The sequence below is a fragment of the Taudactylus pleione genome, unplaced genomic scaffold, assembly GCF_031769625.1.
Source record: "Taudactylus pleione unplaced genomic scaffold, aTauple2 ptg001827l, whole genome shotgun sequence".
NCBI lineage: Eukaryota > Metazoa > Chordata > Amphibia > Anura > Myobatrachidae > Taudactylus > Taudactylus pleione.
In genome coordinates this window covers 1,244,450-1,268,484 of record NW_028286224.1, presented here as the reverse complement: position 1 = coordinate 1,268,484, position 24,035 = coordinate 1,244,450, and the positions used below count along the sequence as shown (strand labels likewise).

Genomic DNA, 24,035 nt, shown 5'->3' with positions numbered 1-24,035 from the left:
CCAAGCGTGCGCCTGTGTCATAAGTAAAGGGCCGGCTGGCTTGACCATTAAGGGTGCTGTAACCCCCGAAAGTACACTCCAGTCCAAACCAAAAAAAAAATTATTTTCTGTGTTTAGCCGCACGTATATATCAAATCGATATAACATAAATGGAGGACCAAACTTTCTCCGATAAAAATAAAATAGAGAAAGATCAAGAACCACTTCCTCCTAGTGCTGAAGCTGCTGCCACTAGTCATGACATAGACGATAACATGCCATCAACGTCGTCTGCCAAGGCCGATGCCCAATGTCATAGTAGAGGGCACATACAATCCCAAATGGCAAAGTTCAGGAAAATGACCTTGAAAAAGACATTTAAATCAGCTGAAGAGAAACGTAAACTTGCCAATATGCCATTTACGACACGGAGTGGCAAGGAACGGCTAAGGTCGATCCCTAGTATGTTCATGACTAGTGGTTCAGCTTCACATGACGATGGAAGCCCTCCTCCCACTAAAAAAATCAAAAGAGTTAAGCTGGCAAAAGCACAGCGAAGAACTGTGCTTTCTAAGAAGATATCACAAATCCCCAAGGAGAGTCCAAGTGTGGTGGTGGTTGCGATGCCTGACCTTCCCAGCACTGGACGGGAAGAGGTGGCTCTTTCCACCATTTGCACGCCCCCTGCAAGTGCTGAAAGGAGCACCCACAGTCCACTTGCTGATATGCAAATTGAAGATGTCACTGTTGAAGTACAACAGGATGAGGATACTGGTGTAGCTGGCGCTGAGGAGGAAGTTGGCGAGGAGGATTCTGATGGTGATGTGGTTTGTTTAAATCAGGCTCCGGGGGAGACAGTTGTTGTCCGTGGGATGAAAAAGCCCATCACGGTCATGCCTGGGCAGAAGACCAAACATTCCACCTCTTTGGTCTGGCAATATTTCTATCCAAATCCGGACAACAACTGTCTTGCCATATGTACCATATGTAAAGGTGAAATAAGTAGGGGTAGGGACGTCAACCACCTAGGAACATCCTCCCTTATACGGCACCTGCAGCGCGTTCATAAAAAGTTACTGTCAAGTTCAGAAACTTTGGCTAAGACCGTAAGCAGTCCAGGGACACCTAAATCCCGTTGTCCTGTTGTATCCAAGCGCCTGCAAACCACACCGTCAACTCCCTCCTCGTCAATTTCCTCCTTAGTCAGGATCGGAAGTAGTCCTGCAGGCCATGTCACTGGCATGACTGACTCTCCTATCCGGGATTCCTCTGGAGGATCCTGCATTGCTACGCCTACTGCTGCCGCTGCTGCTGTTGCTGCTGCTGGGAGTCGTTCATCATCCCAGAGAGGAAGTAGGAACACCACTACTTTTACTAAACAATTGACCCTCCAACAGTCCTTAGCGAGGAGGATGAAGTACGACAGCAGTCATCCTGAAGCAAAACGTATAACTGAGGCCTTGACTGCTATGTTGGTGTTAGACGTGCGTCCGGTATCCGCCATTAGTGCAGTGGGATTTAGACAATTGATGGAGGTAGTGTGTCCCCGGTTCCAAATCCCGTCTAGATTCCACTTCACTAGGCAGGCGATACCGAGACTGTACAGAAACGTCAGAAAAAGTGTCCTCAGTGTCCTGAAAAATGCCGTTGTACACAATGTCCACTTAACCACGGACATGTGGACAAGTGGAACAGGGCAGACTAAGGACTATATGACTGTGACAGCCCACTGGGTAGATGTATCACCTTACGCAGCAACAGCAGCAGCGTCACCAGTAGCAGCATCTCAGAAACGCCAGCTCGTTACAAGGCAGGCTACGCTGTGTATCACCGGTTTCAGTAAGAGGCACACCGCCGACAACCTCTTAGAGAAACTGAGGGAAATCATCGCCCAGTGGCTTACCCCACTTAGACTCTCCTGGGGATTTGTGATATCTGACAACGCCACCAATATTGTGCGGGCATTACATCTGGGCAAATTCCAGCACGTCCCATGTTTTGCTCACACAATAAACTTGGTGGTGCAGAATTTTCTGAAAAGCGACAGGGGCGTGCAGGAGACGCTTTGGGTGGCCCGAAAAATTTCTGGCCACTTTCGCCATTCAGCGACTGCGTGCCGAAGACTGGAGCGCCAGCAAACACTCTTGAACCTGCCCCGCCATCACCTGAAGCAAGAGGTTGTGACGCGGTGGAACTCAACCCTCTATATGCTTCAGAGGATGGAGGAGCAGCAAAAGGCCATACAAGCCTATACATCCACCTATGACATAGGCAAAGGAGGGGGTATGCACCTGACTCAAGCGCAGTGGAGAATGATTTCCGTGTTGTGCAAGGTTCTCCAGCCCTTCGAACTTGCCACACGTGAAGTCAGTTCAGACACTGCCAGCTTGAGTCAGGTCATTCCCCTCATCAGGCTTTTGCAGAAGCAGCTGGAGAAAGTGAAGGAGGAGCTAAGACGGAGCGATTCCGCTCGGCATGTGGGACTTGTGGATGAAGCCCTTCATTCGCTTTGCCAGGATTCCAGGGTGGTCAATCTGTTGAAATCAGACCACTACGTTTTGGCCACCGTGCAAGATCCTAGGTTTAAAGCCTATGTGGTGTCTCTCTTTCCGGCCGACACAAGCCTGCAGAGGTGCAAAGACCTGCTGGTGAACACACTGTCAGCTGAAGCGGAACGTGACACGTCAACGGCTCCTTCTTCATTTTCTCCTGCAACTGGGGCTGCCAGGAAAAAACTTAGGTATCCTAAGCAACCCGCTGGCGGTGATGCAGGGCAGGCAGGACCAAGTTTGGACATCTGGTCCGGACTGAAGGACCTGGCAACAATTTCTGACATGTCTACTGTCACTGCATATGATACTGTCACCATTGACAGAATGGTGGAGGATTACATCGGTGACAGCATCCAAGTAGGCATGGCAGACAGTCCATACCTGTACTGGCAGGAAAAAGAGGCAATTTGGAGGCCCCTGTACAAACTGGCTCTCTTTTACCTGAGTTGCCCCCCCTCCAGTGTGTACTCCGAAAGAGTGTTTAGTGCAGCCGGGAACCTTGTCAGCGAAAGGCGTAGGAGGTTGCTTCCACAGAATGTGGAGAAGATGATGTTCATCAAAATGAATTATCAGCTCTTCCAGGGAGACCAGCCTCCAGAAGGTACAGAGGGACCTGTGGTGGTGGATTCAAGTGGGGACGAGTTAATACTTTGTGAGGATGAGGATGTACACACTGAAGAGGGTGAGGAATCGGTGGATGAGGAGGATGAGGATGACATCTTGCCTCCATAGAGCCAGTTTGTGCAGGGACACATTAATTGCCAGCTTGTTTTGTGGGGGCCCAAACGAACCAATCATTTCAGCCACAGTTGTGTGGCAGACCCTGGCGCTGAAATGATTGGTTTGTTAAAGTGTGCATGTCCTGTTTATACAACATAAGGGTGGGTGGGAGGGCCCAAGGACAATTCCATCTTGCACCTCTTTTTTTTCTTTGCATTATGTACAGTTTGGGGCCTAGTTTTTCAAACTGCCATCCTGTCTGCCACTGCAGTTTCACGCCTAGATGGGTCACGTGTTTGTGCCGCCCACTCGTGTCGCTTAGCATAGTCATCCAGCTACCTCGGTGCAACGTTTTGGACATAAAAACACTATTGTGAGGTGTGAGGTGTTCAGAATAGACTGGAAATGAGTGGAAATTAAGGTTATTGAGGTTAATAATAGCATAGGAGCAGAAAAACCTACAAATTCTGTGATTTTAGCTGTTTTTATGCTTTTTTAAAAAAAAATACAGATCCAAAACACAAAACCCAGAACCCAAAACACGGAAGGGTGGTTTTGGCAAAACCAATCCAGATCCAAAACACGAAGAAAGATCCAGATCCAAAACCAAAACACAAAACACGAAAAGTGGCCGGTGCACACCCCTACTATAAACTAGGGGTGTGCAACGGCCACTTTTCGTGTTTTGGTTTTGGATCTGGATCTTTCTTCGTGTTTTGGATCTGGATTGATTTTGCCAAAACCACCCTTCCGTGTTTTGGATCTGTATTTTTTTGAAAAAAAGCATAAAAACAGCTTAAATCACAGAATTTGTGGGTTTTTCTGCTCCTATGCAATTATTAACCTCAATAACCTTCATTTCCACTCATTTCCAGTCTATTCTGAACACCTCACACCTCACAATATTGTTTTTACAGCCAAAAGATTGCACCGAGGTAGCTAGATGACTATGCTAAGCGACACGAGTGGGCGGCACAAACACGTGGCCCATCTAGGAGTGACACTGCAGTGGCAGACAGGATGGCAGCTTGAAAAACTAGGCCCCAAACAGTACATACTGCAAAGAAAAAAAAGAGGTGCAAGATGGAATTGTCCTTGGGCCCTCCCACCCACCCTTATGTTGTATAAATAGAACATGCACACTTTAACAAACCAATCATTTCAGCGCCAGGGTCTTCCACATGACTGTGGCTGAAATGATTGGTTCGTTTGGGCCCCCACAAAACAAGCTGACAATTAATGTGTCCCTGCACAAACTGGCTCTACGGAGGCAAGATGTTGTCCTCATCCTCCTCATCCACCGATTCCTTGGATAAAACAGGAAAAAGGGATTTAGGTGTCCCTGGACTGCTTATGGTCTTAGCCAAAGTTTCTGAACTTGACAGTAACATTTTATGAACGCGCTGCAGGTGCCGTATAAGGGAAGATGTTCCTAGGTGGTTAACGTTCCTACCCCTACTTATTTCACCTTTACATATGGTACATATGGCAAGACAGTTGTTGTCCGGATTTGGATAGAAATATTGCCAGACCAAAGAGGTGGAATGTTTGGTCTTCTGCCCAGGCATGACCGTGATGGGCTTTTTCATCCCACGGACAACAACTGTCTCCCCCGGAGCCTGATTTAAACAAACCACATCACCATCAGAATCCTCCTCGCCAACTTCCTCCTCAGTGCCAGCTACACCAGTATCCTCATCCTGTTGTACTTCAACAGTGACATCTTCAATTTGCATATCAGCAAGTGGACTGTGGGTGCTCCTTTCAGCACTTGCAGGGGGCGTGCAAATGGTGGAAAGAGCCACCTCTTCCCGTCCAGTGCTGGGAAGGTCAGGCATCGCAACCACCACCACACTTGGACTCTCCTTGGGGATTTGTGATATCTTCTTAGAACGCACAGTTCTTCGCTGTGCTTTTGCCAGCTTAACTCGTTTGATTCTTTTAGCGGGAGGAGGGCTTCCATCTTCATGTGAAGCTGAACCACTAGTCATGAACATAGGGAAAGACCTTTGCCGTTCCTTGCCACTCCGTGTCGTAAATGGCATATTGGCAAGTTTACGTTTCTCTTCAGATGATTTAAATGTTTTTTTCAAGGTCATTTTCCTGAACTTTGTCATTTGGGATTGTATGTGGCCTCTACTATGACATTGGGCATCGGCCTTGGCAGACGACGTTGATGGCATGTTATCGTCTATGTCATGACTAGTGGCAGCAGTTTCAGCACTAGGAGGAAGTGGTTCTTGATCTTTCCCTATTTTATTTTTATCGGAGAAAGTTTGGTCCTCCATTTATGTTATATTGATATATACGTGCGGCTAAAGCGCACACAAACACAGAAAATATTTTTTTATTTTTGTTGGAGGCTAGTGCACTTTGTGGGTTACACCACCCTTTAAGAAATGAGCCAGCCGGCCCTTTACTTATGGGACACAGGCGCACGCTTGGCGCTGCTCCTTTGTTGATGCACGTGCAGCTACAGCCCACACAATTCACAAACACAGAAAATATTTTTTTATTTGGTTTGGAGTGTACTTTGGGGGTTACAGTACCCTTTAACGGTCAAGCCAGCCGGCCCTTTACTTATGACACAGGCGCACGCTTGGCACTACTTTGTTGATGCACGTGCGGCTACTGCGCACACAATTCACAAACACAGAAAAAATATTATTTTTTTTAGCACTTGGTGGGAGCACCCCTGACGGACAGAGCACCCCCTGGACAACACTACAGCACCCCTTTAGGACTGGGACACTGCACAGGACTTTGGAGTGGACACAGCCCCTATGGACAACTGACTGCACAACACAGTCCAGCCAGCCCCTATGGACTTTGAAGTAGTGGACACAGCCCCTATTAACAACAGCAGCACAGCACAACACAGCCAGCCCCTATGGACTTTGAAGTAGTGGACACAGCCCCTATGGACAACAGCAGCACAGCACAGCACAGCACAACACTACTCTGCACTACACTACACTACACAGCCCAGCCAGCCCTAACTCCCACCCTCCCTCTTCACTGTCCACAGCCGAGTGAGAAAATGGCGCCGACGCGGGTACCTTATATAGGATCCAAAACCCGCGAGACCCGGAAGGCTGGATGATGACGTTTTGCCTCGATTTCAGATCCGAGTCAGGCGGAAAAAGTCGAGCCTGACTCGGATCGGCCTCGGATCGGGAGGGGCTCAGGGGGGTTCGGATTTCAGAAATCCGAACCCGCTCACCCCTACTATAAACCCTTTAAAACTTCTCCATAGGAATTATACAATCAGTAAAGCCAAATATGTGTTTGTTTAGAACATTTTGGATAGAATACCATGACTATCGTACCTTTAAAATTAAACTTACAAACTTTTCATTTTTATTTCACAATATGTAGTTCCACGGTCCAGAAACTAAGTAATAGTTAATAAATACCATTTGAGAAATGTTATATAAATGTGTAGGATTAATTGACAGGAAACGGACTTTTGCTTAGATCAGAAATTGTGACCAGCTCATGCTCAATTTGGTTGGCAAATGTCAGTGTGTGCTGCATCTGTTCATCTGTTGAATAGATTATGTAGAAGCGTCCTTATCTCACACCATATTCCGGCTGCCTATACCACATAAAGCTGGAGTCAGGGCACGCTTTATAAGACTTACAGCTGTTCAAAGAATACTTGGGAGAATTTCAGAAATTAGATTGCCCTGTAGATTATTGATGAGCTGTCACAATGAGGATCACAGCACTATATGAATAGTCACAAAACAGGTGTATGTAGAGTAAATGATCATGGTTGGTAAGTTTTAAAGGAAAGTATTATTTTTGTGGATACTTTAATGTTTACATGTATATACCCATTAAGGCCCTTACCCACTGACATCGGAAATTACTAGCATACTAACAAGTAAGGATGGGTACACATTAGACGATATGTTGGACGATTTCGCCGATTGGAACAAGATACAGTATCATCCATATCGTCTAATGTGTACTCCTGATTGCGTGTTCCTGCGTGTGATATCGGAGTCATTCCATCTGATGTGCTGAATGACCCAGGTGACAACGCCATGCAGTGTGTACAGCCGACCGCTATATTGTTAGATTAGACGACGGGTTGGCTAAGATACACATTGTTCAATTGTGTACCCACCCTAAAGCTGGGTACCCATCAGACGATGTGTGTACCAAGCGATGCAAAATGCGGCCAAATGATATATCGGGCGGTCCGTACACACTACATGATCTAGTGTACAACCACCCGATGTGTCTTTCCTCTGCTGCATCCACAAGCATGGTGTCATTCCTCGAATCTCCAGATTGGCCTTCACTGCAGGCCGATCTGAAGATGCAACAAACGATGCGGACACATGTGACGATGTGGATGATTTGAGTTCCGATCCGTCGGAAATTGGCAGATCATCCAATACATTGTCTATTGTGTACCCAGCTTAAGTAAACAGGCATGGCAATGGAACCTATATAAATGGCCTCATATTCAATTTCGCTTACATTGGGAATATGGCAGCGTCGTATGGTCTCTGCTAGTGTTATTTTCTTGCAATCGTGCTCTATTGAACCCCCTCTCAGTCAGTTGACACTGGATGTTCCCTAACACCAGTGGGTAACCTGTATAACAAAGTGTTACTGAGCACTCTATTATTATAAAAGTTTCCATTGCTGTACCACAGGGATTTTCTTAATAATTAATAACATAAAATTAGAAATGTGTGAAGTGTAGTACAATTCTGAGGTAAACAAACTTTGTGTCAGGAAAGGTTCGTTTTACTGAGGAGCTAAGGTCTGACAATGCATTCTCTGGGTTACGCTGTTCCGTCATTTCACAATTTGTCATTTCACACAGCGCTTCTAAATGTGCTTTAATCAAATATACTGCCAATAGAGCCAGAACAGTAATGGTCATTTAATCTCATCCCATCCCACTCTTACATTTTGGTGGAACAAAAACAATAGCGAAATTCCAGGTGGAACAAAATTATGAGAGGGGAATTAACAAATAGAACTCTTAAGGCCACAGCCTGATAGCAATTTGGCTGACATTCTGTGCTCTTATGTTAGGTTGTGGGAAATCTTTTAAGAAATTTAGAAAACAGTTTAGACACTTTGGATCATCTCTACATGAAATCTAACTCATATAATTTAAATTGGGATTAGAAAAAAGCTTGAACTATTAGCCATAGCATGTAAATGATACCAATTTAAAGAACCAATAAACCTAAAATTAAATCTCAACCACAATGATCAAGCATTTTGGAACCTTCCTAAAGTGAATGTTTATCTCTGTTGTTGGCTCTAGAATACAAAGGCTTTGTGGTGACTTAGATGTTTCAGATGAAAACACCATTCTCCTGGTCCAGGACTATGCTTGGCTGCTTCACCTCAGCTATGATAACATCTAGCCGTACATCTGTTCAAAGCCATAGAGGTTTACAAACTCTTTATAGCCCGAGCCAGCTTTAGGATATATTTATTTATTTTTAACTACGGTCTGACAGAGGGAAGCTGACAATCTAAGTGCAAGGTTCTTATATTTGTGTTTGTTTTGTTTAAGCTGTATGCCCGTTAATGGTAATGACTTTAGTTTTAACTCCTTAGATGCCTGAATGAAGTCATGTTGAAAGAGCTGTCTATGGGTGTTGTTCATTTGTATAAGGGAAGAAGTAATGATCCAAAGAGCAATCTGCTTTGCTAGGGGGTGATATGATATATATATATATATATATTTCTCACTATTAGGTTTACTATTATTATAGACACCTCTTCTTGGTGCTGGAATACGGATTCATGAAAAAAGAGTCACAGAAGATCTCCGTCCTTTCCATGATCGAATGGAGGAATGCTTCAAGAATTTGAAGATAAAGGTTGAAAAGCAATATGGTGCGAGAGAACTGGTAAGATTGCACGTTCTTTACTAAGAATACTGATATTAATATGGGATCCGGCGTATGCTGGGTCTCCTCTATCCCCCCCTCCCGCTTCTCCCTGTTCCACCCTCCACTTAATCTGACCACATTCCCCTCTCTGCTGTTCTACCTCTTGCGATCCGTCCCGCTCCCCTAACTCTTACCCACCTGCACTCCAGCTCCCATACTTACCTGGTTCATGTGGCAGGTCCTGCTCTTCAGCACCTGGCTAGGGTCTGTCACATCTCTGACGCAGTGGAAGAAGTTGGAGGGGTACGCACCCTGGCTTCTACAGTGTGCGCTTTGAAGAGATGGGACAGACCTTCTGAAACTATTATATTCTTCAACAGCCTCATCACTATAGGCAATTACTTCCTGCTCTTTCTAAAACTATGTCTGGTTACAAATACATAATCAAATTGCATATATAGATAGGGATAGATATATATATACGCCATTTGGCGCAAGACACGCCGACACTTGTATATCTGTGTGTGACTGAGTCACAAACTGTATACGCATCTCAACAAAACTTGGGGAAAATAAGCCGCGGCCACTGCAACGCAGCACTTCGTATACAGATTCAGATGCATAATAGACACTAAGTTGGTACAAGCCGAGCCGCAAGGGACATGGAGTGCCGTGAAGAGCTGTTTGACACAACGTGTGAGGACACATCCTATATATATATATATATATATATATATATATATATTTATATTTAGTGGTCACGGGCAAACTTTAGACTGGCCTGGACATGTGCTGGCTTAAGCAGGGAGACCTTTCGGGCGCTGCAGGATTTGAATCCATGACGACGTAGTGTGTTACTAATGGTAACCTTTGAGGTCATTGACCAGGTACCCCTGTGTAGTTCTGGGCTAATCCCTCACCGTTCTCAAGATCATTGATACCCCACGAGGTGAGATCTTGCATGGAGCCCCTGGTCAAGGGAGATTGTCAGTGATCTTGTATTTCTTTCATTTTTTAATAATTGCTCCAACAGTTGATCTCTTCTCACCAAGCTGCTTGCCTATTGTCAAGTAGCTCATCCCCGCCTTGTGCAGGTCTACAATTTTGTCCCTGGTGTCCTTAGACAGCTCTCTGGTCTTGGCCATGGTGGAGAGGTTGCTGTCTGACTGTTTGAGGGTGTGGACAGGTGTATTTTATAGAGTTAACCAGTTCAAACAGGTGCCATTAATACAGGTAACGAGTGGAGGATAGATGAGCTTCCTAAAGAAGAAGTAACAGGTCTGTGAAAGCCAGAATTCTTGCTGGTTGGTAGGTGTCAAAATATTTATTTTCCGCAAGAATATACAAATAAATTGTTTAAAAATCATACAATGTGATTTCCGGAAAATTTTGTTCTGATTCTGTCTCTCACAGTTGAAGTGTACCTATAATGGAAATTACAGACCTCTCTCATCTTTTAAAGTGCAATAACTTGGACAATCGGTAGCTGTCCAAATACTTTTTTGCCCCACTGTATATATGTCCTAACTAAACATTCAATTTCCCTGGGAAACATGATTTTTGGACCTTACAGGCAACGTGTTGAAAACTGGGACAAAGAGCTAAGTAACAATAAAGGAAGAATAAGCTTTCCATGTGGAGGTTTCAGTGGGATTTTATGAATTGATAAATTTAGTACATTATTTTTACAGTTTGGAGAGTATGATTAATGATGGTAATATTTCAGCAGTCATTCTTTATCTCAGCAAAGTATATTACAGCAAAATACTGTGTTCATTACTTGTTATTCCTTTTTGTTGGGCTTATTACTGATAAGGCATATACTGATTTGCGTGCCAGTTTAGTAGTATGCAGCCAGCATAATTGAATTCACTGCATCTGGGAAACTTCACACAATAATCTTATAAAGGGGATTCTTCATTGCAGTTACTGTGAAAAAAATGTTGGTAGACGTGTGTGTAATCAGTCATATGTCATCTTTATCATACAACTTTTTAGCATACAGTATATAGCTTCCTGTATTTTCTACTGTATGTGGGAGGTATAGTAGCTTAGTAACTTTCTACTTATCTATTTTCAGTATCAGAGACAGAGACGATCCCTAAATCCTGCATAAACAGTCTTTAGGTATTGTCCCTATTTAGCATACTAGTCCTAACAGCCTGTGATGGTAAAACCATCGCCGGCTATTGCAGTGCTTAACTAGGATTTTTGTTACTCAGGGCAAGGCCATAATTTGGCGCCCCCCCACCAGAAAAAAAATACAACAAAGAGGACAAAAAGGGTGTGTGGCTTTGTGACACAGTAATGCCCCTTAGAACACATTATGCCACACAGTAATGACCCTATTAACACATTATGCTACAGAAATGTCCCTTACATATTGTGCCACAGTGATGCCCCTTATAACACATTATGCCATAGTAATGTCCCTTACCACACATTATGCAACACAGTAATGCCCCTTATAACACATTATGCCACAGTAATGTCCCTTATACTTTAAGCCACAGTAATGCCCCTTATACTGTACATTAAGCCACAGTAATGCTCCTTATACATTATGCCACAGTAATGCCCCTTATACATTATGCCACAGCAATGCTCCTTATACATTATGCCACAGTAATGCCCCTTATACATTATGCCACAGCAATGCCCCATATACATTAAGCCACAGCAATGCCCCTTGCACATTAACCCACAGAAAGGTCCCTTATACATTAAGCCACAGTAATGCCCCATCTCCCTTCTCTTACCTGCTGGGGCTGCGTGGTGGGTGAGCTCGGGGTGGCACGGGACGGGCCAGTTCCCCAGCATGTACACATGCTGGGGAACTGTCAGTACTGCCGTCATTGTAATGTGGCACCGCTCGCGAACTAATTGGAGCTCACGGAACAGCAGACTCTGCTGATTGGCCCCCGGTCCGTGAGCACCGATTGGTTTGCCACATTAGACTGATGGTACCTCTGTGCCTCTCAAGGCCGGGCTGCGGCTCCAAATCCACAAGAGCAGCAACCTAGCCTCCCTGCAGCCCTTCGCCGGCGCCCCCTCAAGTCTGGCACCTGGGTCATGTGCCCCCTTAGCCCCCGCCAGTTGCGGCCCTGGCTATTGCATGGGGAAGTGACAGTACCTATACCAATGGCTGTCCTTGTACACTATGGTCATGTCAGATACCTCTGAGTCCTGCTGCATTTGCATAGGGCGGAATTGTAAAGCTCTCTGTTTGGCATTGCAATTCCGTCCTCTGCTGAATCAGCCCCTCAGTCTATACTATTAATGCCAGATTTTTCAATACTACATGAAATAACATGTTAAGCAATAGTTAAAATCACTACAGTACTGTAATAATGTGAGTCACACAGATCTGTTTTGCTGATGTAGGAAGAATAATATTACAGTGAAAAAGCAGTAAACAATAAGTGAAGTAGTTCTGTTATAAATTATAATAAACTAATGCTGTTTGTTTTTTTCTTATGGTGTCAACGCCTACATTGAAGTATAGTAAGTTGTAATGAGAAAGTGTTCAGTTGAAATGTTACAAATATCCTTGAATATGGAGAGAGCTGTAGTGGTCTCTGACTGTAGTCTGTGCATGTTAGGAGACAGATGGAAGAGAGGTAATTGGTTTTGGAGATAAAACAAATCTGCAGATAAAAAAAAATGCCAGCCTCAAACTGGGACAGTTTGGATTAGTGGAAACCTCATTCAAATTGTATGAGCCAGAACTGCAGGAAAAAAGGTATATTCACCATATTCCTATTACTGTCAGAAAGAGATGCGTAGGAAAGGTTTTGTTCAGCATAAAAACAGATGTTCATGTGTGGGAGATGACACAGGAAGGATAACATAAGAAAAAAGGGCAAAAGAAGGATAGAGGATAAAAAGCAGCCGAAAACATCAGACACCAAATGCACAGGTCTTAAAGCGGCTGAACTTTCCTTTTAGTCCTGGTTCCCTTACATGTTTTCATTTGTCATATTACTGTTGTTAACTATCTTGCACAAATAATAGCTGAACATATTTGGACTGCTCTACAGTATGTACAATATCTACCAATACTTGTTTGTTAGGTTTCCAATAGCAGCACAATGTTTGTTGCTGTCATAATTGCCAATGTGCCCCTATGGGCATATACATAATGTGTGCATGGTCTGCTGTGCACACAGGGGGCCACAGTGCTCAACCTGTACCCATACATTATCCTCACCTCTCTGGTCTGGCCCCAGCACTGCAAAAATCACCACCATGTTCCTGGAGACTTGCGCATGTGTAGTGGAGCCTACTTTGCAACTGTAACAACGAAAGAGGGGGAAGCCTGGACGGAAGAGGGGGAAAGGGGCACCTCTCTTATATCTGTGGGAAATGATGTGTGTGCAGAGTTATATAGGCAGTTTTATAGGCACACACTAGCGTATGACTATGAACAGACCATTACCACCCTGGCTGGTTCAGCCCAGTGCTGGTTATAGGAAAATAGGGGGAACCCCATGCCGATTTTTCCTCTGATTTTCCTGTACTAGAATGGACTCAGAGGTCCAAGGCTGGTTATGCTTTTTTGGGAGGGGGGATCTTTTTCATTTTTCTTTAACCCTTTATTTCCTGTATAGAGCACAGAAGCCCTGCACAGATCACACTGATCTGTGCATGCTTCTGCTGAACATGTACTGAGGACATACGCGCACGCAGGGGGGTTTCCGAGTACCTAGAAACCCCCCCTGGCCGCCGCTCCATCGCTGCCCGGCTGAATGATTTTTTTTCCGATAGAGAAGGAGCAGCCGGGCCCGGAGTTCAGCTTACAACCGGCTGGGGCTTGGCTGCTGGCTGAACATAGGGGGAGCTGCAGCGGGAGCGCAGCTCCTCCCAGGCAGTTCCGGTGGGGCATTGTGAGAAGCTGAGCTGCCGCCGGGTGCTGACGATTCCCGGCGCTCTCTCCTGGAGGCGCAGGTGAAGGGGGTGGGGGTTGCCGGCGGGAGGGGGATTTCCAGCGGCAGGCACAGTCACAGCCTGTAGGTGTCCATCGTATCTGCCCGGCGGCCGCGGCACTTGTGAAGCCGGCCGCGACCACCGAGCTATCATGTAGTCGGGGCTGAGACAGACAGACTGCAGTGTCACAGTACTGTCTGTCTCCTCACTCCCCGGCCAGCCCCGCCTCCAGGCTCCAGTCTCCAGTCACAGTGCTGCCTTTTCTAATGGTCACCCGCTTCCACCTCCCTGTAGTATACACAGATTAACTGCGGCAACTGGGTTTGGCGCAAGTGACGTCACTGTGACACCGGCTGGCCCAATCTGCCACTCCGCCTGCAGACTACCCATCGGACAGGCCCACGACAGGGGGGTACAAACTGGTACCCCCATCCCGGGCCCTGAGGTTTAGAGGGCTCAAAGTTGGGGTACAGTGCCGCCGCCAGCCCTGGTAACCCTCCTGGTGACTCCTCCCCTCCCCCGTGAATGGTCCCTCTCCTGGCTGCTCTTGTCATACTAATGACGCTGCAGCGCCATTACATACAACGTTGTGCTGGCCCTACTTCCTTCCCTGCAGCGGCGGGCCGCGGCCACCTAAGTGGAGCAGAAATAGGCAAGGGAAGTGCTGCAGTACCACCAAGTCCACTCCTCGGACTGCAACAGGCTATTCTGTAAGACAGTTTTGTGGTAAGTGGATATTTAATTTAATTGGTATATATATAGATAGATAGATAGATAGATAGATAGATAGATGTTCTGAAACATAGTTAATATCAAGCTGTAAGGGTCCGTGTATTTATAAATCACCCAGAGTGCCGCCGCAACACTGCATATAATATATTATTTATATGTATACTATGTATATAGGTGTATACTGTGTGTGTGTATATGTATGTATATAATATATATATATATATATATATATATATATATATATGTCTGTGGATTTTTTTAATTGGCTCTGTATTCAGAAATTGGAAACCCCCCTTTCAAAATCCTGCGTTTGCCACTGGAGGAGGAGGACTATTTTACACTTCTATTTGGTCATATGAATGTGCAGAAGCAGAATGGACAGATGGAATGAAATGGTTTATTTTCATGCTTTTGCAGCCTTTAATTCTGCAAAAATTACCAAAAAAAGCCTTGACACATTACTTCAGCTGTAGCCGTGTATTAAGAAGTGAACAGCTTGTTTGTGTGAGAACATTTTAATTGAATACAGGTTACAGTTGTATCAGTATACACGTGGATGCATTCTGAATTCAGCTACAGTTCATATTATTATCTTGAATTATATTGAACTGAGGACCTGATTCAGAGTGGGGAATAGAATAGGACATAAAAAGTAACTGTGCACCTTGGTAAACCATGCTGCACTGCAGGTGGGGCAGATGTAATATGTGCAGAGAGATTTAGAATTGGGAGGGAGGTGTCCAAACTGACCTCTAAATGCACACATCAAACATCAGAGATTTACGTAGATATCAGATTTATGTAAATCTGTGAATCAGGCCCTATGTTATCTATTATCTATATTATCTAATATCTTCATAGAATATCTTTTTTATACTTATTAATATTTTTGTTTACATACATACAATTATTAATTTGATTTATCTATTTTTAGTGATTCTGTCGTGGGATTGGCCACTGTTCAATTTGCTGATTTTGGTGGCACCATATTTACTGCATATCTAGGAATTATTTTGTATAAATTACACATTAGATGGTTACAATTGGGGAAATGTGGAATAGAAAAGGGCAGGAGTGTACTATCTGATAGGAAACTGAGTAGAAATTGATGATATATTATTAGTGAATGTTATTAAGCAAAACACCACTGAAGGGTCTTATCATATACACAGATTCCTGGTGCTCCTACATAACAGATGAATGGAAGGGATGCAGTCAGGTAGCCGACAGGCAAATGCCGACCGCCGGCTTCCCGACTGTCAAATCTCGGCAGGGGTCGAATGATAGGCGACGACATCCCGACGCCTATCATTATCCCTACGCCGGGAGCCCGATGCCCGGCATACTGAACCAAGGGAAGCTGTGCAGCGGGTGCGGGGGAGTAAGGTTAGGTTAGGGGCTCCTGGGTGGGACTTAGGGTTAGGCACCCCCCCGGGAGGGTTAGGCCTGGGGAAGCAGGTTAGGGTTAGGCACCCTCGGGGAGAGGTTAGGGTTAGGCACATCCCCGGGAGACTTAGGTTTAGGCTGTGGGGACGGGGAGGGTTACGTTTAGGCACTTAAGGGGGGTTAGGTTTAGGCACTAGGGGAGGTTAAGGTTAGGCACCCCTAAGGGAGGGTTAGTGGGGGGAGTAGGGTTAGTGTTACATACCTTTTAATCCCCTGTCGGGATCTTCACTCCTGCCGGTCTTCCGGTGTCGGGATTTGACCCACCGGTCATACTAATTCCAAATGAAACGAAGCAGGCTTTCAGCAATACATCAATTCTGGGATGTAGAAATTCAATATAACATGTTTTTTTTGTGTGAATGTTATACAATACAAAAGTGGTTCAAATAGGTAGTACCTTTTAATACATAAGTACCCGAAAGCCTTTATGCAGAACCAAAAGAAGAAGGAGGTTAATTTCAGGAAAATGGTGAATTACAGTCATTGTTCCCGGTAGCCGACAGTCTTGCAATGGCTGGTTCACCTTTCATGTTTCTACTGTATTTTCCATTTTCTCGCAATTACTCCATCTGTACCGGCCCCACACCACTGGTAGCTGCACTGAAATGTCAGCCGCCAATGGCGGCTTTAATATTGGTGGCTGATAATGCCAAATACATACACTCAATGATGTCGACATACAGCGGCAGGATGGGCCGGGGGGCAGGGTGCTATCTGCCCCCTGGGCCTGTCCCCGATGGGCCGGTCCCTAAGTTGGCCTGCTGCCGCGATCAGAGCTGAGCTCCGATCGGGCAGCTATAGCCAGCCCGCGGGCCGCATGAGGTCCAGATCCCTGCCTCCGATTTGGCAGTACAGGCTGGCAACAGTGGTCTCTGCAGTGATCAGAAGCCTCTGATTGCTTCAGAGGCCAGCGTTCATGCAGCATGCGGGTGACGTCATGACCGCCCGTGACGAACGGAGCCTGCGCCTGCCACTCTGGTTCTAATTAGATCCAGTCAACGGCAGCGTCTACACGGGGCGGCGTGGACTGGAGCCGTGCCCAGCGACCGTCATGAAGAAACGTAAGTACTGCACAGACAGGTGAGTGGGGCGTGTTCTATACTGAGAGAGGGCACAGCATAAGGGGCATTACTGGGGGCACAAAATAAGGGTTATTACTGATGGCACAAAATAAGGGGCATTAGTGGGGGCACAAGATAACTGGCATTACTGGGGGCTCTGCATACAGGGACATTATTGGGGGCACTAATAAGGGCATTACTGGGGACTCTGCATAAGGGGCATTACTGGGGGCACTACTAAGGGCATTACTGGGGGCTCTGCATAAGGGGCACTACTAATGACATTACTGGGGTTCTGCATAAGGGGAATTCCTGGGGACTCTGCATAAGGGGCATTACTGGGGGCTCTGCATATAGGGGCACTACTATGACCATTACTGGGGGCTCTGCATAAAAGGGCATTACTGGGGGCTCTGCATAAGGGGCATTACTGAGGGCTCTGCATAAGGGGCATTACTGGGAGCTCGGCATAAAGGGGCATTACTGGGGGCTCTGCATAAGGGGCACTACTAGGGCACTGCAATAGGTCTGGGGGAATGGGGCTGAGAGATGCACACTGGGCCTGGGGGAGTGTGGCTGGGAGATGCACACTGGGTCTGGGGGGAATGAGTGAGAGACACACACTGGGTCTGGGGAGTGGGGCTGAGAGATGCACACTGGGCCTGGGGAAGTGTGGAGCTGGGAGATACACACTGGGTCTGGGGGAATGAGTGAGAGACACATACTGGGTCTGGGGGAATGAGGCAGAGACATACTGGGGCTAGGGAATGTGTCTTACTGCTGTTTGTTAGATACTGAAAGAGGACCATAACCTCTTTAGTAAGTGCTAAAGGTATTCTGTTTCGTTGTTAAATGGGGCCCTATATTGTCTCTGTTTCTGAGAAATATCCACCATTCTGTTTTCCTGTTATAATGTTTTATTTAAGTGTATGTATTGAAACTAACATCCCTATTTGAGCCATTGATTAGGACACGCTCTCGCGGTCGGTCTGCACACAAGACCTCGCAATCTCTATTTAAAGATAAGCCATTGTTTATGGGCCAGTGAACTGGACTTGCCCCCCCAGGCTAAAAGTTGCCAGCCAGCCCCTGTCGACACAGCATATGTCAGAGCCACTAGTATGCCAACAGAAGTAAAATGCTACTAAAGCATTTTAACAGTGTTGCTAATATAACTTTAAATATGCAGTTAAAAGCAGCATGCTTAAAGTTAAACTAGCGACACCATTAAAATAGTTTCAAAATGACAACTGCATACCAATAATGCTTCTGCCTTACAGTAGCCACTCGCACTTTCCTCACTGACAGCTACAATTATCATCCCACTGTCTAATGTATAAATTGTTTCCTAAACCTTTTAGATTTTACGCTCTTTTGGGCAGGGCCGTATTTCACTTTTGTTTGCTGTGTTTGTTTGTTATTTACTTGTATGATGATCGCCTTAATATACAGTGCTACATAATAAATTGACACTTTTAAATAAAGGAAAATAACAACTACCTAACTGACAATTGATCATTTCTGGCGAAGAGTCATTAGAAGTCTTCAGCTCTACAGTCATTAGTAAGTGCATGGGATATAATTGACCGTGTATCAAGAGGTGTAATGAAGGTTAGAGATCTGATTAAGACTAGTTTGAAGAGGATCCTTGTTTCTAACACAGGGCCTTATTCAGAGATGTACGCTATGTCTTTGGAAGGGATGTAGTTTAAATCCCAGCTGTCGGGATGCCAGCGCTCGCAATGCTGGCGCCGGAATCCTGACACCAGTCAGAATCCCGGTGCCAGCATCCTGACGGTAAGTAGTGGGGTTAGGGGGAGAGTTAGGGGCTAGCGTTAGGCACTAGAGGGAGGGTTAGGGTTAGGCACTGGGGGGAGGGTTAGGCTTAGGCTGTGGGGAGGGGTCAGGTTAGGCTGTGGGGAGGGAGGGTTAGGTTTAGGCTATGGGGAGGGAGGGTTAGGTTTAGGGGTAGGATACTTACTGTCAGGTGTCGGTATCCTAACCCTGTTGGGATGCTGGCATCAGGATTCTGACCGCCAGGATGCCGAGTACCGGCATCATGTAACCAACCCCTTTGGACACAGCTGCTGTGTGCATATATGCTAATGCTGCAGGAGGTATCTGAAAGAAAAAGACACCTCCAGCCAGTATCTCAGATCCGATGCCTGTGTCCGAAGATGCAGGATCAGATTAACATTGCGACTGCTGAGGCCAATAAACCTGCATTGGTAGATGCAGACACTGGCCTCCAAAACCACAGAAAATGGGGATGACACACCCTTGTTTTCAGGAACACTGGCCAGCGCCACCCCATCCCCACCCCCAAACAGCCACTTCCTGTCAATCAGGCTGTGGCTTAGGGGCACTGCGGGCAATCTCGCAGGACCTGTTCTGCACATGCACAGAATGCATCATTCCCATGCATAGTCCACCCACCATTGGAGATGTGTTCAAGCATTTGTGTACAGTACATCTCAGGCCCACAGATCAATATAGTATCTCTCATTACATTTATAGCTAGTTTATGAGATGTACTCCTATAGGAAGCCATTTTACTTGGCTAGAGCACTTAGGTAATGCAAATGGTTAACTATACAGTGATTTTGTTTTATTTTAACAGTTTCTTGTTTATGCAGCACTTTCCTTTTAATACCTGTTTTGCCGTTTTGAGACTAATCGCTGCCCTCTGCAGTATTGTACAAACTATTCCCAGATTGCAACAATGCACATAAAATTGTATTAAGGGTGTTGTATTTCCATTGATATTTTGGTTGACAAAACAAATAACCTGTTACACAAAATAGAATTGGCATCTTCGTCTCTTCATCAATAGCTGTCATTTCTGATTGTTAATCATAATTCATGCAGCTTCTGTCTTTTGCTGACTTAACTGATATGATAAATTTATCTTGCAGCCTGACTTTGATGATGGGAGAGTGGGAAGACCAAGATCCATGCTAAGATCCTATCGACAGATGTCTATCATATCTATGTCTTCAATTGGATCTGATTGTGCCACTCCCAACAAACTTGTACCAGAAAGGTAAGGTTGGAAATCATCTCTTTCCAGGACAATCCCAGCAGTTTCATATTTAACCTTGTGAATTACAAGCAGTTACCTTGGCAGATAGAGGTTGCACGCAAGTATGTACGAGGGTAATCAACAATGTAAAGTCTGACTGTAAAAAGAAAGAAAACTATTTTTTTTGTTTAGTTTTTTTTTTAAACAGAGTACCTTTGTAGAGTTCTCTTTCATTTAAGCATTTATCATATCTGTCCACGAACTTTAGAATCCCCTTGACGTACTCGGCTGCCTCCACTCCATTGAAACAGTTGTTGACTGCAATCTTCAACTCATCATCACTTCCAAAATGTTTTCCGTCCAGTAACTCTTTGAGCTTAGTGAAAAGATTAAAATCACTTGGAACAAGGTCTGGACTATCTGGTGGATGATCGAAAACCTTCCACCCAAAACTGTGACAAATGTTGGGCACCCAGGTCGATCTTCATCATGCACGTTTGTCAATCCATTATTGAACATTTCACACCACTTTCCTTCTTCACCATACACCTGCCAGGTCTCACTTTCTGCGCATACAAGAATCAAATGACACTCCGTACAAAGAGCCTCACCAGTACAGGGTAGGTTGTTTTGAAAAAAGGGTGAATAGAATTAGAAGCAGCCTCCCTAGAACAATGCTCCATGAGAAAAATAGGTAACCAGATGCTGGATTAGAACCACTTTCCTAAAGCTGTTAATGAATCTCTGGGAGATAGTCTTTGATCCCTACTTGCCTCTTCTCTCAGAATGTCTGGGAGACTATGTAAGCTTCTGGGCAATTTGCTGTAAATCATGCAGCTGCCACTATGGTGTCATTTATGATACACAATACTACATCACAGGGATTCAATGTGCCATGCCCCATGCACCTGGCCACTCCCTCCCCGGGTTTTCCTGAAGGGCTCCCAAACTTGTTGGAGTTCTCTGGTTTCCTAGGAGAGTAGACAACCACTTGGATCCCACGCACTCCCATGAAGAGGGTGAGGGACTAATGATGAGATTTGCTGTGAATTATGTAGTCATGGCCCCGCTGCCTACTGCTGAATGCCGCCAATCACAGCAGTATGCCAAAGGGCGCACGGCCACAGTGACGTGCTTCACATTGTTACACTCCCCACCACCACCTGGACCACCCTTCACCTTGATTTCCCATAACACAGAATTAAGAAGTATACTGTACTTGGAGGTTATCTTAAAAAAAGTAAGTATATCTGGTCCCACTGCTCTGGATTTAAAGTCTTTGCTGTCACTACAGCTGTCATATACAGACTGCAGAGTGAGGAGAGCAGAGATGCTTTGTTCTTTCTGCTATGTAACCATGTCAGTCTCAGCCCTGTGCTCTCCATCTACCTTTAAACATCCCCCTCTCTCCCTCCATCCTTCTCCCTGTGGGAGGAGATGACAGCCTAGGAAGCTGCAGTGGACTAAACTCAGATTTATGTCTTTGCTACAGAAAACAGTAATGGGGAGAATTATGAGCTACTTATTAACCCTGAATATACATTGCAACAATCTGCTGCCTGAACTGCAATCAGCATACCTATGGGCCAGTCACAATATTTTACAATTTGGGAAGTGAAAAGTCAACTATAACAAAAATATAGTTGTGGCATTATTGGTAAACATCATCTATGAGTGCATTGTCGAATTGGGGTTGCAGTCATCATGTTGACATTTACAATGTTGACGATCATCATGTCGGCACCACAACGTTGACAGTTATGATGTTGACATTGATGAAATGTCGACATGGAGCGTCTCGAAATCTGCAGAATGTAAACATGGGAAATGTCGACATTCTCCGAATGCTGACAGTTAGTGTTAGGCTGCGTGAGGGTAGAGTTAGGCTGCAGGAGCTGAGGGTTAAGGTTAGGCTATGAGAGGGGATGCTAGGGTTAGTCTGTGGGAGGAGGGTTAAGTTTAGGGTTAGGGGTTAGCGTTATTTACTGTTGACAACACCACAGGATCAACCGGAATTCACCGTAAGCTGAATGCTGGACCCTAAAGACTCCGCTGGAGCAAACCAACCAGCCAAAGTAGGTAAATCACCACTGGATCACCAGGAATCTTTTAACAACATTCTAATTTCATGCTACATGTCAACATTACGACCATGTTGACATTCTCATGTCAGCATTTTGAATATTAACATGATGATGAATGTTGAGAAAATATACCCAACCCGCTAATTGGCATGAAACTAGTTTTATCATATAGCATTCCCCACAACCACAAATGTTTGCCTTAACCTTCCACACCTCATAATCCATTCCAGCGACATAGCCGGAAATTATGTTCAGGGTGAACAACTTCAGAAAGTTCCCAGATCTGTAAATAAACTTCTTCTTCAGAAGAAGGGACTTCTGGATAACACCAATGTGAGGGGTTTCTAAAGATACAGACCACCCACCCTGCAGTCACATTTGTCAGCCTGAATGTGTCTCATTAGTAGAGAATAGGTAGCTCTAGGAAAAGGTGTGAAGAACCATAGATGCAGCCTCACATGAAGAATTTATACAGTAGTAATAGGAGACTTTCAGGAAACGCTTCTTGGTAAAATACAGATGTGTCCTATTACATCCTTGCCAATCGTGCTACAAACGTGCATATTCAATCGTGCCATGCGATTACCCGCAGCAGTGTACGCTATGGCGTGCACTGTGATCGCACCATGCAATCCTATGGAGTCACGGGTACGAACGCAGTGAACCTATCCGCTCGCAGGCGCACGCCTCATGCCATGCATAGCTGGATTTGCTGCGTGCGCAGCAACAATGTAGCAGGACACATCTGTACAGTAATGTATATGAACAGGCCACTGTTAAAGGAGACATGACTTGAAAACGCCACTTTCATGGTAGCCCTGTTAGTTCATAATTAGGTTTTTAGATTATGATGAATCCTTCAGCTGACAGAATAATTATCCAGGACTGCATCAACCTGCTTTGTCCTCGTCAATGCATGACAATTCATCCTTAGCTGTGTGGTTGTAAACTGAGGCTCCTGGTTACCTTTGTAATGAGCATATCAAGGGGAGTCTGGAGTTAAACCATACTGGATCCTTTAATTTGTCATTCTTTTCTTAGGATTCCTTCTCTCAGCATAGGGTTGAGACTATATAGGAGCAGCCCATGGCTCAGCCACAACTTATACCCTCTCCCACTGAACAGAAGCTTAGGAACAGTAAATATTAGGACCATACACTGGTCCTCAGTGCTGTCTGAGCGCTGATTTTTTGTTATTGAGAATTGAATTCTGGGATTAGATGCAAACAAATTGTTTGGATCTCATATTAGTAATGTGTGTCTATTATGTTGGAGGTTGTGTTTCTCATTTGCAATTGGAAATAAGTTAATTTGCATAATGCAAAAATGCATTGTGGTGCACTGCACATGTGCCAAAACTGTATTAAAATACTTCAAAATAACATGTTTATGGCTAGAGAGGTAAATTGGGCAGTTTACATGCATCTTATTTAGTGTTGCAAGTATATTTGATCTTCTGTACATCTATAAGGATGGTGGACTTTTATATATTGATGACTTGCCAATATTTATTTGTTGAGAAAACAAATTTGAATAGCCATATGTGTGCCTACCCCCTCCCCCCTCTCCCCCAACCTTGTTAACCAGCACCTGTTGTAGACAGCCTGCACTGGTTTGTCCTAGAACAGGGTAGCTAG

General features: G+C 45.0%; 1 protein-coding gene across 1 annotated transcript in view; it reads left to right on the top strand.

Moving 5' to 3' along the window:
* DOCK2 (dedicator of cytokinesis 2) overlaps positions 1-24,035 on the top strand; it is a 966,148-nt gene that overhangs the window by 868,907 nt on the left and 73,206 nt on the right. Inside the window, exons 47-48 of the mRNA XM_088465050.1 lie at positions 9,008-9,145; positions 20,208-20,335. Of these exons, the coding sequence (XP_088321176.1) occupies positions 9,008-9,145; positions 20,208-20,335 (266 nt within the window). The remainder of the gene's footprint in view (positions 1-9,007; positions 9,146-20,207; positions 20,336-24,035) is intronic.